This window comes from Camelus dromedarius, chromosome 12 (genome assembly GCF_036321535.1).
Source record: "Camelus dromedarius isolate mCamDro1 chromosome 12, mCamDro1.pat, whole genome shotgun sequence".
Classification (NCBI taxonomy): Eukaryota; Metazoa; Chordata; class Mammalia; order Artiodactyla; family Camelidae; genus Camelus; species Camelus dromedarius.
The window spans coordinates 63,408,539-63,423,514 of NC_087447.1; the positions used below are offsets into that span (position 1 = coordinate 63,408,539).

Sequence of the window (14,976 nt, forward strand, 5' to 3'; positions counted from 1 at the left end):
ACAGTATGATACTGTAAACATGATTGGAAATCACAGGCCTGCAGACCCACAGAGATAACTGTATGACAATCTCCAATCGCACGTTGAGAAGGATCCATTAATGTCAGTGGGAATCTACCTGACCAGAGTTCTTGGTTGTACCGATTCCTTATCAGTGTACATTGCTTTGCCTCTCTACCAAAATTTGTCTCAAAGGAAGTACCTAGCCATTAAATATTTTCATTAAACCCAATTTCAGAGTCATTTTCAGAGCACATGGACCATAGGGAACAAGAATCTCCTGCCGGCAAAGAAGAGGAAACAAACGTTTTCAGTTCTTTAGCTCCTTCAACACAAGTTACTTATCAAAGGCAGGACTCTCGGGACGTCCATAAACCTCTGTTACCTGCAGTGGAAACATTTACATCTGGTCAAACACACATTCAGCAGATGATAGACAAGTATATAAACGAAGCAAATTTGATGGCTGAAAAAGCAGACTTGCGGGGTAAAAGTATTTTAACTTTTAACCTTTCATCCTTTTTAGTTTGAAGCAGTGATTGTTTGAGCTTTGTGTTTTGATGGCCTGCGGTAGCACAGTTACAACATGGAGAACGCTGAGGAGGGCATTTAGTGAGAGGGGAGCTCTGGAAACTGACTGAAGGTCCTGGAGAAAAGATGAGCAGGTCTCCCCGCCTTTGCGGCGCGAGCTGGAGCAGCCGAGGTGGTGGTGCCAGTGCTAAGCACGAGGACTCAGAAAACTGGACAGACCAGGATTCAAGTCCTAGTGTGAACATTTACTAACTTGAGCCCACTGGCAAGTTACTCTTTCATTTCTGTATGAGAGGAATGTTGGAGATAATGCACATAAAGTACAATTTCTGGCTCATGTTAACAGTACAGTGAGCTTTTTTAAAAAATCATTGATCCTGAAATGAGCTCACTGAGAGTAACAAAGCTTATTACAGCAAAGCAGTAACCGTAATGGCACTTTACTTCTCATTGTCCGCATAAAGACTTTGGGGCTAGCAGAAGTGGAAACTGTCAAAGGCTTTGTCAAACTCCCTCCCCCTACTCCTTTTGTACATTAGAAATAATAAGACTTAATTTGAAAGCATCTGCTGGTAATGGAAAAAAATGGAAGTAATTTTGTTGAATTGGAGTTACCTTAAAATACACTTTTATGAATATGTTTTTAGTACTACTTTTCTGGGCTTTATTTTTTAAATATCTTTTTTTCCTTAAAATTCCAACAGTTGACTTTGACTTTCCAGAACTAGAACACAGTTTTCCAAATTTGCATCGTCAGCTGTTTAAACCCTTAGAACCACATCCAGATTTTGATTTGTCATCATTCTCTGGGATTTTTCAAGACAGTAAAGACTTTTACCAGGTAAAATGAAGTGGATGCTTATTTGCAGTGAATTTCCACAAACAGTTTGTCTTTTCTTCTGTTAGAACAGAACAATGATTTTAGTCTTGGCAACCAATTAAAATCATATGGAAAGTTTTTAAATACCAGTGCCCAGACAGTGCTTGAGACCAGTTAGGTCAGAATCGCTATGAGTAGTCAGATAAAATGATTATAATGTGGAACCAATATTGAAGGTGGGTACATTAGAATTTTGTCCCAACAGCCCTATCTCCATCTAGGATAACCCAAAAATGCTTGAGACATTTTTATTGTTAGTTTTCAGGTTGTTTGTTTACTTTAATGGAATTTAGACTTAAACAGTCAGGGAGACAGAATTTTGTAAAACTTAAAAGTTTCTTCCTATACAATAAAGGAACTAATATTCAAAACTGGGTCTTTCTGTTCCTACAGCCTGACATCTGAGTTAGCTCTACATAGTTCCTGCTTATCAGAAAATGATTCAGTCATGTTCTGAACTCTTATCTGGTTCATTCATAAGTTGTCTAAATTAAGTCTCTAAAATGAAAGAATTGAGTTTGAATAAGCCTGTTGTTAATGTGATAGTAAAGTGGTAATTAAGGAAGAGTAATAGCAAAGAAACAAGGAGTGTTGAGTCAGCTGGTAACACATTAATATTTCATCCTTTCCCTGTTGTTTACCATCAGAGGTCAGATTCTTCATGTGAAAGCCTCCACGCCGCCCTGTCACCCAGAAGTACAGCTTCTTTTACAGCACTGAGGAGGACCAGCCTGCACTCCTCTCTCAGCACCAGCCTGAACCAGCAGCCTGGCCCTAACGTGGCTCATGCTGCAGCTCAGAGTTTTGCTGCAGAAGATACTGAAGGTATGATAAAACTCAGTCATTTTTTATGGCTGTTTAAGCTTTCCTTGGAAAGTGTGCCTAGCAGCTCGTAGTCTCCTGTCCTCACCACTGCTGGTGTATTCACTTAAGTAACAGAAGTAATGTATGCTCAGTTTGCATTTTTACAGTATTGAACTTGATCAAGTGCTGCCGCTTGCTCTACCTCAGCCCTTACGGTTAACAGTTTAAGTATCCTTCTAAAACCTTTTGTACAAATTTTATGCACACAAACCCATACAAGACATACAGTCTAAGTCTTTGTTATGAAATCAGTATTGTTATGGGGGAAAGTCATCATGTCTAATAGCTGTTTTTTTAATTAAATAACACTAGAGGAGGAAATACATGGTGTGAGCAGTGGAATTATTTGAAACCACTGACCACCCTTTAGCTTTCTATTTATGTGTGTGTACATCAGCTCACTCCTAAAATTCCAAGTAACCTGACATTATTTGCAGTTTACTCAAACAGACTGTATTTGTATCCAAGTTTTACAGCATATAATTATGATTAACTGATTTTTTATAGGGTCTGAACAATCTTTTCAAGAGCTTCTGCCAGAATTTTCTTCACAGGAAGGGAGCCAGCATGCTGATCTACCAAGTATTTTTAGCATTGAAGCCAGAGACTCTTTCCAAGGCGTGGAAAGTCAGAACTACTCTGAACAGAATGAAGAATCACAAAACAAACAAAAAAGTGTTCATTTCCAGCTCTCTGTAGGAAATTTGCAGAGTTCAGTCTTCAATTCATCTGGTGAGGCTCATGTATTTCATCAGTTAAATCTACAGCATAGCACTCCATGTGGTTCAGCCTCCAGTGAATGCTCAATAAAAGACCAACTGGAAGGCAGAAAAGACAGACTGGGCTTTGAAGAACTGTCAGAAAGAGGGGTTGACACAGTGTTACAAGGTCAAGGATTCACTGAAGATGATAAAAATAAAACCTGTGGAGTTGTAAATATAAATCCTCAAGTAGAGGAAATTGACTCTCAATTGTGTGCAACAACAGTGGAGATAGGAACTTCAATTCAGACACCATATTCACTGACTGTTCCAAATGAAAGATGTCCTGAGAATTCAACTAAAGCAGAAGCTCCAAGAATCACAGGAAACCTATCTCAACTAGCACAGTCAGAACTCTTTGTCAGTTCTGGATCATTTTCATTACAGAGCTCTATTCCAGTCTGGGTAAGTGAAATCTGTGTTGTTAACATTTTCAAGAAAGACCTTGTTGTGAACAAAATTCAACAGATGCAACAAAGCTAATATTCCTGAGACAGTCAATCTCACAATCAAGGGAAATGTTCAATAAAGTGAGAAAAATAAAGTTGAATTTTATAGCACTTTCTTCCCAACTCACATTTCCCTTCTTCAGCATTCCTGAAGAGAAGTGGCTTCAGTGCTTTCGCTTTGAGCCTTGGGTTAATCTGCTTGGTTTCAGCTCCAGTTACCTGAATGGCTTTTACCTCGTCCCTCCACAGATAAGCAAAGTCTTGTTCAGTGTAAAGATTTTTCCCTTACGTTTGGCTGCTGCTCCCTTTAGATAGGACACGTGTTCCAGTTCTACTCAGCCCATCAGTCAACCTGCATTTCTGTTTCCTGCCTCACCCTGTAAGCATTTGCACTTGTAATTCATGCAGTAGGTATTCCTAAGTGGGTTGGGTGGGAAGAGGGAACACAACATTGGTCTTAAATGTATTTTTTCTCACATTCTGAATGCTTAAAGAATATTATTTTTGAATATGACTTTTTAATTTTACTGCACAGGAGACAGAATCTGGCCATGGTATAATGGAAGAACCAGATCTTACACTGATAAGCACCAGTGATATCAGTATTGCTGAAACAGATTTTGCAAACTTAACCCTAGGAGAGAGAGAAAATGAGGCAAAGAGCTGTTTTCAGGTAAATTTAATAGCTCTCATAAATATAATTATACTTCCTCAGACATAGTAAATCATCTTATGGTTACGGCGGGTGTGGGAGGGGATGAATTGGGATTTGGTAAGGGATGAGTTCGAGATTTGCAAATATTAACTAATATAAAATAGATAAATTAAAGTCTCTACTGAATAGCACAAGAAACTATATTCAATGTCTTGTAGTAATCCATAATGAAAAAATATGAAATTGAATGTTATGAAACATGCTGTACAACAGAAATTAACATTATAAAAATATAATTACATACTTATGACACTACTAATTCCAGTTAAGACTTGAGAGGCAGCAGAGGGGCTATAGCTAGTGAAGTTTTATTTTGCATTTTTTAGTTCTAAAGAGAAAATGATTTCAAATTGTAGCTAAGAGATTGGCTGCATGTTCAAGCAAACACAAAGCAGTGAATAATTTGTGACAGTGCACATCTTTGTCCACCAAAAGGGAGTTCAGAATGGGTAAGATTTACATTCCCTGCTGTAACTCTGTACACTGAAGTGAAGTGGTAAAGTCTTCTGTGACTTTCTTGTAATTAGGTGAGTGAATTTCTGCCTCTTGTATCAGAAACAGAAAATTCAGATTATCCAGCTGTATCAGAACATCCTGTGGAGAAGCCAGCTGTGTCTGCAGGTATGTATGGCTTTGAGCATCTGAAATGGTTAGTGAACCCAGGGGCCAGTGGGAAGTTCCCTATTCAAATTCCCTCTGCTATAGCTTCATTTTTTTAAAAATAGAAACCCTACTGAACTTTCCAGCTACATCAGAGACCTTACAAGAAGCATTTGTAAAAAGAAAAAAATCATTTATAGAGAGATCCTCCCAGAGACAGAAAGAAATAAGGAATAAAATTCGTGTCTCTGAAAATTCTCAAGCCAAAATAATTAAAGAGAAACCTACAGGTATGATTACCGCGCGCCCCCCCCCCATCCAGCAGTTTTCAGAGAGAACCTAGCATTGTATTAAGTGACCTGTTCTCTGCTCAGGCTCATTTCAGCTGAAGGGTGTGAATAAAGTTAGAGTGTCTCTTCCTGAAGACAGAAAGACTGCACAAGCCCATATGCACCAGAGGGCTCAAAGGTAAGTGTGTATATAGACACAAAAGTAAATATGAATTCACATGTCTGAGGTGTTTGTCATAAATATAATAAATTTCTTAGATTATACCGTCAGTTAGCTGAAGTGAAACAGCAAAAGGAAGAGAAAGCAAAGCAAGAAGCATATGCCCAAAACAGAGCAAGGGCCAAAGAATTTCATAAGGTGAGCAGCACCCCCAGCCCACCCAACTTTTCATGTCTAAGACACATCACAACAGTAACTGATCTTTTTGTTCCCTCCGCAGAGAACACTAGAGAAACTTCGAGCCAAAAATACACACTGACTTTTTCTACAAAAAGTGTAAATTTTTTTTATTGTGTAATATAATTTAAGTCAATAAACTTTTTAAGAATTTAACACGTTCTGATTCTTTCCATTGCCCATCAACCCTTAGTTCCTCCAATGTCTGAGTCATATAATCTTCAAGGCAGCCCTGAAGAAGAGAGTAGGCACCGGTTAAATGTGGAAGGCATTTACATTTGTTTTTACTTTCCAACATCACCAATCATGGATATTGCTTAAAATCTTGTGTCTCCATTAGGAAAACATAGCACTATTGAGTGACTATTACAACCAATGAAGAACTCAATCTTTGGTCACAGCGTTAAGAGCTCCTGGGTTTTGGTCCCATAAGCCCTCTTTGAAATGACCTATAAAATTATTTCCTCTAATGTGTACATACCTTTCAATGATTTTTGGTCAATCAACAGTTGTCAGTCAGCCCTACACAACCAACAAGAATATGAAAAGTAAGGTTCCGTTTTCAGAGATGCTCATGTAAAGTTCTGAAGCCAGCCTCCCCCCTCCCTTAGTAACCAGGCAACTTGTAGAAAACTAAAAACCCAGGATTAAATGGGTTTAAGAACTGCAGGGATCTATCTAGGCATGCACTGTTCAATATAATAACCACTAGTCATGTATGGGTGTGGTTAGAAAATTACATGGCTTGTGTTAATTTATATTGGAACAGTGCTGACCTAGACAATGGAAATACCAGTAGTGAGGGCTAATAAAATGTTCCCAGTCGGCTGAACGCTAACAAAGTAGCAGAAAGAAAACCTAGTGGGAAATTTTTTTATGGTCATGTCCACAGCAAATAAGAAACTGCATTCTAAAAGCCTTGGTAATGACCATTATACCCTGACTCATTTGGTACGGTAAGATGAAACAAATTACTTGCCGTAATTCTTTTAGTTGGGCTTTGATTTCCAGTGGAACATGAGCACACTTCAGAAAACTCACCTATGACAAACAAATTTTTAAGTTGTACAGAACTAAATTTTTCAAACTGAGGCTGATTAGCTTCCAAAATATCCTGAAACATAACTCCCAACTAGCATGTATTCAATTCAGGTTTAAAATTGCAAATTGGAGTATCTTCTCAATCCAGTTCATTTAAAGGTTGGAAACAAATTAGGTTAAATTTCATTCAGACCTAAACTTTGAATGATGGTCATACAAGTCCAAATCAGCTTCATGTTTTAAAAAATACAGCTTAATGTAAAATGGATGTTCAGAAAGGCTATTTTCATTCAGTCCATTCAGAGCAGTTGAACATTTTGCCCATCATCATAACATCGTACATCACTGGTAAACAGTAAATCGCCTTCTTTTTTTCATTAAATATGAGAATAAAAATCTTACCTGTAATCTTTGGGATCCAATTTTCTCAAGCAATTTACTTCAGGACTCTAGAAGTTAAATATAGAAGTACATTGCTATTTTGGCATTGGCAAATGATCTAAAATACATTATTCCATCATTTCCTAATACTGAAAAGCCTTGTTATATTCAGTTTTTATTCAACCTAGCAAAAACAAAAATGTTACAGGTCTCATTGTCACCACTGCAATAAAATTACTGTGATGGAAGCAAAACCTGTGTTCTCAATGTAGCCACATTAACAACTTCTGGACACCATGAACAACAGTGCCCATTTTCATCTAGAATGAGGCTTTATAAAATTTTCTCAAGTGTATATATACACCGCAAAAGGCTGCTGTGCCTTTATGGAAGTTGTGCTGTTTTATTGACCATGCTATCAATAAGGCAAATAAGCTAGAAGCAACAGAAATAGAAAGCCTTACATTACGTATCTGGGGTCAGGGAAGATTGATCTGCTTGGTTCTGAATTTCAGACACCCTAGAAAAAGAGAAGTATTAGTTCCTACTAAAGATTATGTCGAACTCAACAGTGTAAGAAACTAAAGGAATACTGTATCAGTAAAAATACCAGGTCTAACATGCGCAAAGCCAAGAAAACCAACGATGCCAGATACTGAATTTATATTGCACTGTTCTTTGAACACCCAGCAGGAACAAACTGCTGAATGCAGATACCATGCAGTGCAACTAAGACTGAAATGTAAATCCCTCAACTTCAAGTGCGAAATGCTACTACCTGAGAAAAACTTATTTTCACAAATCTTTAAAAATTTATTACAGGTAAAATAATTTGATCTTTATTCACAATTGCCATTCCAATGAGATAACTACATTAACTCCATTTTAAACTATAAACCTAGTCACTGTTATTTTTACCCTAACTTATATAGGAAACAAGAAACTATCAAGTCACTGAAACAACGCACTAGATCATGGTTGCTCAAATTGCTTTTTCCTTAAAAAAAAAAAATTCACCCTATTGTAACATATCCAAGCATACGTATTTACATGTCATGATATTTAAATATCGTATTATGTATATTTGTCATATTTACATGTTGTGACATTACATGTCAGTTTAATAAAAGGTGCAAAAAAATGGCATTTTCATTTGGTAGCCCTACCCCATGCAGTTTAATTTTTTTTTCCAATTCTGTTAAGGACAGATATTACAGCAACCATTTTTGGCCAAAATTTTGATACTTCTGTTTTATACCTATATAACTACTAGTCACAACCATAATGGAATGCTGTACCGAAATTTTACTTTTTTTTTAGTACATTAAATGTTCCACTTACCTCTAAATATGCATTAAGTTCAAATCATTTACTCCTACAGATAAAATACCAAATAAAAGATTAAGGTTAACTTAAGTGTTAAAAACCTAAATATACACTTAATATCTATTTTTAGCTACACTCAGCTCTGTCAGAATTATGTTTTATTTCATGTCTGTATCATTCAGCAGTTGAACAGTTAAATTCATCATCTGAACTGAGATGGTACCCCCGAGATTACACTGTCACCAAATTAAACTTACCTAAGCTTATCACACCTTAGAACAGTACTGATCGTTGCCAATACCTAAGATAAAAAAGTCTGACTGTTAGGTTTTTCATAGTTTATTTAGCAGCTGTCTTGTAGTTCTTTCCACAGATCTAACATGTAGTTCTGTGAGTAAAGGAAACCACATAGTTACTCTATGAGGCGTTTCCAACGATGTAGGTCTACGGAAAAAGCCCCATCGGGATAGACCTCAACCACTGCTTATACTTTACAAGTCCACGGGAAAAGAATTATTTGCAAGAGCTGTGATCTGCTCCAATTTCTTAGATGAATTCAAAACTGTGTAACAGCCAAAACATGGAGGATGAAATTTAAAGAAATGATCCATGAATTAATCACATGGTAGGGATTTTAACAATGTTTGAAAAGACAGTATATACTAATAAAAATCTGCAGAGTACCAAGTAGCTGTTACAGGTGAACCACAGAACAGTTCCACATGTAAATTTGTCTTGATTTTTACAAACTTCAATACTGCAATGTGTTTTGCAATTTCCAGATTATAGCAAAATTTTTACTTACTGAAATTTTGCCTCAGAATTTAAGAACATATAAACTATTTTCTCATTAGTTATTTAATATCAATTATAAAAATAACAAAAAATGTTAATCTGGCTGATGTTCTGACCACTTTAAAATCAATGAAAACCAACTGGGTGTTTTTACATTTTATCAGATTTCTGAGATCGTTTCCAGTGTAGTCATTTCTAACATTACACTATTACACTTCTACCTCATTTTAATTATGCATTCATTAAAAATGTGTATGTTTAAAGTGGGAATATCCAAGATTCTGATTCTAATAGACTAAATTATAGTTCTGGGACCCTTTCCTGCAAGCAAAGTGAAGCTGTCACAGTATCACTATAAAACATGTGAATTCTGAGAATCCTTTTCTAAAATTACATCATAAATTTAAAATGGGCAAAAATGTCTTTCAATAATGCAATCTATGGAGGTTTTAAATTATGACAATATACTACATTTAAACAAATCTGATCCAAACTCACCTAAAGCATAAAACATACCTTTTTTGTAAAGTCCAGACACTTTTCAAGATAAAAGCCTAAAAAAAGAAGCCATGTTTGTCTCATGTGAACATTAAAGTCAGAGTACTAAATCAATGTAACTGATCATTTCTCATCTTATGCTTTTAAATTACCAGTTCTATAGTCCCAGAAGCTATCTTTATGTTCAACACCCATCACTTGAGTCTGTTTTAGGTATCCTGTTCCGTCTTGTCTGTATCAAAACTCATACTGAACAATGAGTTCTGGGTTGCAAAAGAGGATTTACTTTTGCACCTGTCTACAAGTCTTTGTCCACAAATAAAACAAAAACAAACACAAGTGCTACCGTAAAATGCAGTACACAAAGCAGCATAATCTGCAACACACGGTGATGATAAAAATGATAGCTGAAATATTACAGGTAGTAGGAAGGGAAATTAAGTTCTTCTGACAGTGCTAAGCATTTCATGCTAAATTTGTCTTAATAAGACAAAAATGGGGGGAGGGGCTTCAGGTACCCCAAGTAGATGTTGGGTTGTCAATCATTAGTGATTATTGCAACTAAGATTTTCTTTTCAGGATGACAGTTTCTGTATATGATTCAATGCTCAAATAACACCTTTAAGTTCTCTTACCCAGAAATAAACCACCATAGGCAAAAGCAGTAGGACTTTGTTTATTATTTAACAAGTGATGAATTCTGGTGTTAACAGCCTCAGTTTTTTTCTACATATATAATTTCACTGTTTGAAAATATTTTTTCTAATAATTAACTATTTTAGGCGTATCACAAATTTTCTTCAAAAGTTCTGTTTTCTTACATTCTTTTTTATCATTAGGCTGGCAAATACATTCACATTTGTTATCATTTCCTTCTATAAAAAGTTGCTTTTTCTCTGTTCTGTTTACCTTGTCTGGCATTCACATGCCTATCTCCTTTTCAGGCCATTCTGTCTTCTGTCTAGTGCTTTTTGGATTTTGATGCTCTCTTTTTAGACAAAGCAGTTTCTTCAGTATTTTCCTCTTGTTCCAAACATACATTCTTCTTCTTTGGTAATTCATAACTCATTATGAAATAATTATCTTCCTGCATAAAAGCAGTAACTGAAACTTTATTTCTTTAATAATTACATTCCTTTAGTAAGTACATTTAGTATTTAAATTACATTTAGTAGAATTAGATTTAGTAATTTAATTCCTTTAGTGATTACACATAACTGGACTCTGGGTTACTTAAACTGGAGACTACATATAGATTATGTTACAAATCCAAACTAACTTCTGATTTTCTCACTTGATATCCCAGTAGCACGCACACATTAAAACTTACAAAAGTACTGAAGTCCATGTTCTCATCGATTATCCATAAAATTCTTATTTTTATTCTTGCATTTCCTGCACCAAAAGCATTAAGCCTTTCAAAAATTAAATACGGACGGTAACACAAGATAAAATTCTTCCTTTATCACTGCTGCCCTCTCAAAATAAGTGGGATAAAAATGTCACTTACCACCAACTTAATATCACATTCATCATGTTGAAGATTTGTTGCAATCTCATCTTCTGCTCTGTAATATTAAAAACATATCACTTGGACAAAATCTTCTATAACCTAATTAGTATCCTCTATCATGACACAGCTGGAATAGCAATACCAATCACGGAGAAAAATGATTCGTGTATAACACGCCAAAATCCATGTCTCAATGTGCTGAGCTCACAGCTCAAGTGGAATAACCTGAATGGCCCTTTTCATCTGCCCTCACATCACTACTAAATCAAAGTTCAAACAAACTGATAGCGTAATATGGAGCGGTGTTTTAATGTTACAATTTAAAAGCATTTAATTTTATAAAACCTATGTCCAAAGTTATTCCCATGATTCAACTTACGCTGACTCTTCGATAGGAGAGAGAGATCCCTCATCATCCAAGTATTTGTATCTACGACTATCAAGGTCTTCTTTTTCTAAATCTTCACCAACATTCATCTGTTTCAAGGATTCCTTGAGGTGGTATTCATACTTCAGTTTTTCAAGGTAGTTAAAAAATCCTCTTGCCACTGCTTGCTATGTACCAAAAACACCATATTTTAAGACATGGACTTAGAAAATGAAAAAAATCTTCCAAGACTCAGTATATATGGTCAGTATAGGAGAGTATTACCAGACCGCATGTTCAGGTATATCTGAATTCTACAAGTGACCAACAACTCGTGGCAGACATCTTCAGCTATATGCATCAGCATATATAAAACGACTCACCTCAAAGGTTAAAATTTTTCTCCAAGGTGATGCTTTTCTTCCATTTTCTGATTCTAAAAATGGGAAACTAAGTCTTTTGTCTTTAATTTGTTTCTCACTTATTTGTGACCTTCTAGTGTTCCTCCTTCCTTTTGGTCTTCCCGCTGATCTTCCTTTTGGCTTATATTTCCTCTTTTTACGTTTCTTTTTCTTTTGTTTGAATCTTTCAAAAATAGCTTTTAAAGTCAATGGTCTTGGTTCTATAGATGAGTCACTAGATGAATCTCTTGCCTGAACACTTTCAGGTAAGCGAACAAATTTTCTAACAGCGTTTCTTTGCCTCCGTTTAGGTGGAATGGGAACACACTGAGTTTTAAATATGCTGCTACCGCTACCAGAGGAAGAGTTATCACTAGAAAAAAAGGAAAGATTAATTGCATCCTTTTATTACTGAATGTTTATTACCAGTAATATACTTGTCTTTTACAAATCAAAGCAGGAAAACATGCTGGCGATAATTTAAGATAATGGGCTCAGTACTAGCCAACCACGTAGTTCTGACCACTCCACCTCAAATGGCCCATGATGCCACAGCACTGATCTTCCTCTATAGAAGTTCTACAAAGGCAGCCTTGTTGACTGCTAGAGCGCCCCCTAAGTAAGAACAGCCCAGCGGACTGACATCTGATGTGAATGTACTAGAAATGCTGTATCTGATTTTCCAGTGAGATCAATGGAAGAGGTAACGATACCTCCATCATATACACAAGCCAGCATCCTTGTGGAGTATCAGGACAAGTTAATTTTAAAGCAAGACTCTCTGCTGATACCTATTTTGTTATAAAATTAGAATGATTTAGTCAGGAAGATACAAATTTGGCCCAGGAAATATACTCCTGTTTCCCTGGGTTAAGAATGCATCCCATTGTTTTTAAGTAATTAAAACTTTGAAGGCCTGTGCAAACCAGGTTTTCTTTTTCTTTTCTAATTCTAGAAAATTATCTTTACCACCACTATCTAGAATGATTTATTTTTTCCTGGTAATTCAAATACAGTAAACATTATCATCTAGTCTCTTTTCCAGCAAAAATTTGGTGGTTGTTGATACAAAAAAAAAAAATGCACCTACCTTTGATTCTCAATTTCCATAGTTGACTCTGATGCTGTTACACAGTTGAGAGAATCCATTCCTGATATGTATTCTCCAAGCTCCTCTCTTGTCTTATTTGTCACTTGTCCTTTGCTTTGAACAGATTTCTGACAATATAAAATTGGGTAAATATGACATAGCTTTCCTGAACAAATACATGCCAACACAAACAGCTAGGATCAGAATAATTCAACTACTGATGTAGTCATGACAGTTATGCCAGTATATGTAAACTAAGGCAAAATCATACACAAGGCCTTTAATATTTTCACATAGGAACTGTTCACTTTAGATCAATTCTAAAATCTTGAGATTTTATTCACGGGTTCTTTTAGCTGCACCTTCTCAATCTAACCAATGGAACAAGATTCCAGAAGAGTACTGTAATTCCGACAAAAGTATCAAACATCTTTCCACAACAATAAAAAAAATGTAATTTTATCCTTAGCCATATAGTAATGTACTATTAATGGCCAAAAAGCCATTTTTCAACAGCAGATGGGAAGAACAGGGAAAAACTTGCATACAAAGACTGAAGGCAGAGTGTGGCCTCAATATATCAGGAAAACTAACCATTACAATCCACCACCTCAATTCAAACCTCCTGGCCTGGGATTTTCATTTACAGCCTCTTCCCATTCGCACTAGCTTTCAGAACCACTGTGAAACCTCTTTGCAAATTACTTACTTACTAGTATGGGTATTAATTTAAAAGCGCCGAATTCAAGGTTTTCAATGATAGACTTACAGACTACAGCAGTGCCCCCTTTGTCTCCTTTTGTAAAAAAAAAAAAAACACTCCTTGGAAGACTTTACAACAGTTTGGGCTAAACAATAAATAAAAGACGTCTTGCTTTACTAGTGCATCTCTTACAGGGGATGCCACCGTTCTTCCATTTTTTGGTACTGTTCTTAGTGTTTAGCATTTTTGGTAATGACAAATGAGAAAAAAAGAAATTCCACAATAGCAGTATCTTTCAAATTACAGAAATCAGTAAGGTCACACAGATCTTAGATTCGCAAAATGTCCAATGGACTCGTGGTAATTTCACGGTGTATAGTTTATTGTAGTTTTCTAAAATTCGGAATCTAAGAGGGAAGAGGGTATAGCTCGGGTGGTAGAGCGCATGCTTAGCATGCATGAGGTCCTGGGTTCAATCCCCAGTACCTCCACTGAAAAACCAAATAAATAAACCTAATCACCTCCCCGCTGTAAACAAAACAAAAAGGAAGGCAGTAAAAATTCAGAGTATAAAAAATAAGTTAGGAAACAAGTGCCCCAAATAGAAATTCAACAAAAACTAGATCCAATAGCACTGAGGGTATATTTGAGACTGCATTTTAAAAAAACGTTATCTGCACATTATCAAACTTAAGCGGTGTTAACTCAAAAATCTTTGGGGGAAACTAGAAAGCATTCCTACTACAATGCAGCTTCCGAGATTCTGCGCAGAGGGGCCATGTGGCGAGACAGTGCAGTTTACCGGCGCTGACAATACCCCTTCACCCCTACTTTGTGTGACCCTGGCCGACCGTCTCCCGGAAGCACCTAACTTCGCGCAAGGGAAATGGCGTCAGTTACGCTTACCTCGCACTTATCCTCTAATTCAGAAAACGTGTACTTTTCTATAATACGTTTGAACACCGACACCCCAGACAACCGGCCACGCCCAGGCTATCCCCGCTTACGTGCGGGCTGCAGTCCAGCCACTAGGCCCGAGGCCCACAACCACCGCGAGCCCTCCGCCCTCTGGGCCCGACTTCTGCGGCTCCCGGGATCCCGCCCAGCCACGCAGGGTTCCCGGAAAAAGCTAGACGAGCAACCCCTCCCTCGCCCACAAGGCCGGGACGGCCACGTCCTCTTTCCTACCCGTCCAGACGGCAGACGGCGTGCACAAGCAGCGCGGGCTCTGCACGGGGCTCAGCTGCGTGTCCAATGCCCACAACTCCGGCCGCGGAAGTCCGCATTCAGCAACCCCGGCACCGCAGCACTCCACACGCCAACAACCGACCTCTACAACAGCGCGGAGGGAAAGACCGGGCGGGTCACGCGCGC

General features: G+C 37.2%; 2 protein-coding genes and 8 non-coding genes across 28 annotated transcripts in view; 1 reads left to right on the forward strand and 9 right to left on the reverse strand.

Moving 5' to 3' along the window:
* CEP295 (centrosomal protein 295) overlaps positions 1–5,643 on the forward strand; it is a 44,766-nt gene extending 39,123 nt beyond the window's left edge. For 6 of the 15 annotated variants that reach the window (XM_031460564.2, XM_031460571.2, XM_031460569.2 and 3 more), the window contains 9 exons: positions 239–487; positions 1,236–1,372; positions 2,059–2,236; positions 2,783–3,441; positions 4,021–4,158; positions 4,728–4,821; positions 4,926–5,090; positions 5,175–5,268; positions 5,349–5,643. In XM_031460564.2, coding sequence (XP_031316424.1) covers positions 239–487; positions 1,236–1,372; positions 2,059–2,236; positions 2,783–3,441; positions 4,021–4,158; positions 4,728–4,821; positions 4,926–5,090; positions 5,175–5,268; positions 5,349–5,613 — 1,979 coding nt within the window. In that variant the 3' untranslated portion in view covers positions 5,614–5,643. Of the gene's footprint in view, positions 1–238; positions 488–1,235; positions 1,373–2,058; positions 2,237–2,782; positions 3,442–4,020; positions 4,159–4,556; positions 4,650–4,727; positions 4,822–4,925; positions 5,091–5,174; positions 5,269–5,348 lie in introns of those variants that run through there. The other 9 variants (XM_031460568.2, XM_031460570.2, XM_031460567.2 and 6 more) reach the window with 9 other exon arrangements.
* Positions 5,571–14,949, reverse strand: TAF1D (TATA-box binding protein associated factor, RNA polymerase I subunit D). Of its 5 annotated transcripts, none has more exons than XM_064492825.1 (14): positions 14,791–14,949; positions 12,900–13,027; positions 11,792–12,182; positions 11,421–11,596; positions 11,039–11,096; positions 10,438–10,923; positions 9,547–9,584; positions 8,493–8,536; positions 8,251–8,284; positions 7,374–7,429; positions 6,931–6,977; positions 6,467–6,528; positions 5,969–6,009; positions 5,571–5,719 (listed from the first exon to the last, which is right to left on the reverse strand). In XM_064492825.1, the coding sequence occupies exons 2-6, from the start codon at positions 12,956–12,958 to the stop codon at positions 10,909–10,911; spliced, it is 699 nt and encodes a 232-aa protein (XP_064348895.1). In that variant the 5' UTR covers positions 12,959–13,027; positions 14,791–14,949; the 3' UTR covers positions 5,571–5,719; positions 5,969–6,009; positions 6,467–6,528; positions 6,931–6,977; positions 7,374–7,429; positions 8,251–8,284; positions 8,493–8,536; positions 9,547–9,584; positions 10,438–10,908. The 5 variants fall into 5 exon arrangements, with proteins under 5 accessions (XP_064348895.1, XP_064348892.1, XP_064348893.1 ...); XM_064492822.1 differs by having other exon boundaries at positions 10,438–10,615; positions 14,791–14,948; XM_064492823.1 differs by lacking the exon at positions 8,493–8,536 and having other exon boundaries at positions 10,438–10,615; positions 14,791–14,948.
* On the reverse strand, positions 5,811–5,938 carry LOC116155566 (small nucleolar RNA SNORA25). Its single transcript, XR_004139450.1, has one exon. It is a non-coding gene; the product is annotated as a small nucleolar RNA SNORA25 (small nucleolar RNA).
* On the reverse strand, positions 6,299–6,419 carry LOC116155501 (small nucleolar RNA SNORA32). The gene has a single exon (XR_004139392.1). It is a non-coding gene; the product is annotated as a small nucleolar RNA SNORA32 (small nucleolar RNA).
* LOC116155564 (small nucleolar RNA Z40) lies at positions 6,794–6,866 on the reverse strand. The gene has a single exon (XR_004139448.1). It is a non-coding gene; the product is annotated as a small nucleolar RNA Z40 (small nucleolar RNA).
* Positions 7,107–7,242, reverse strand: LOC116155498 (small nucleolar RNA SNORA1). Its single transcript, XR_004139389.1, has one exon. It is a non-coding gene; the product is annotated as a small nucleolar RNA SNORA1 (small nucleolar RNA).
* LOC116155565 (small nucleolar RNA SNORA8) lies at positions 7,500–7,637 on the reverse strand. The gene has a single exon (XR_004139449.1). It is a non-coding gene; the product is annotated as a small nucleolar RNA SNORA8 (small nucleolar RNA).
* LOC116155518 (small nucleolar RNA SNORD5) lies at positions 8,376–8,447 on the reverse strand. The gene has a single exon (XR_004139406.1). It is a non-coding gene; the product is annotated as a small nucleolar RNA SNORD5 (small nucleolar RNA).
* Positions 8,584–8,713, reverse strand: LOC116155502 (small nucleolar RNA SNORA18). The gene has a single exon (XR_004139393.1). It is a non-coding gene; the product is annotated as a small nucleolar RNA SNORA18 (small nucleolar RNA).
* Positions 9,746–9,872, reverse strand: LOC116155509 (small nucleolar RNA SNORA40). The gene has a single exon (XR_004139400.1). It is a non-coding gene; the product is annotated as a small nucleolar RNA SNORA40 (small nucleolar RNA).
* Positions 14,950–14,976: the final 27 nt, after the last annotated feature.

Bases quoted from the DNA above. Each gene is read 5' to 3' on its own strand.
- TAF1D (XM_064492823.1), bottom strand. From the start codon at position 12,958: ATGGATTCTCTCAACTGTGTAACAGCATCAGAGTCAACTATGGAAATT. The intron at 12,183-12,899 runs GTAGGTGCATTT...CTTTTTTTCTAG, and splicing joins ATGGAAATTGAGAATCAAAG to TGATAACTCTTCCTCTGGTA. The intron at 11,097-11,420 runs GTAAGTTGAATC...TTAATATTACAG, and splicing joins TCTCCTATCGAAGAGTCAGC to AGCAGAAGATGAGATTGCAA.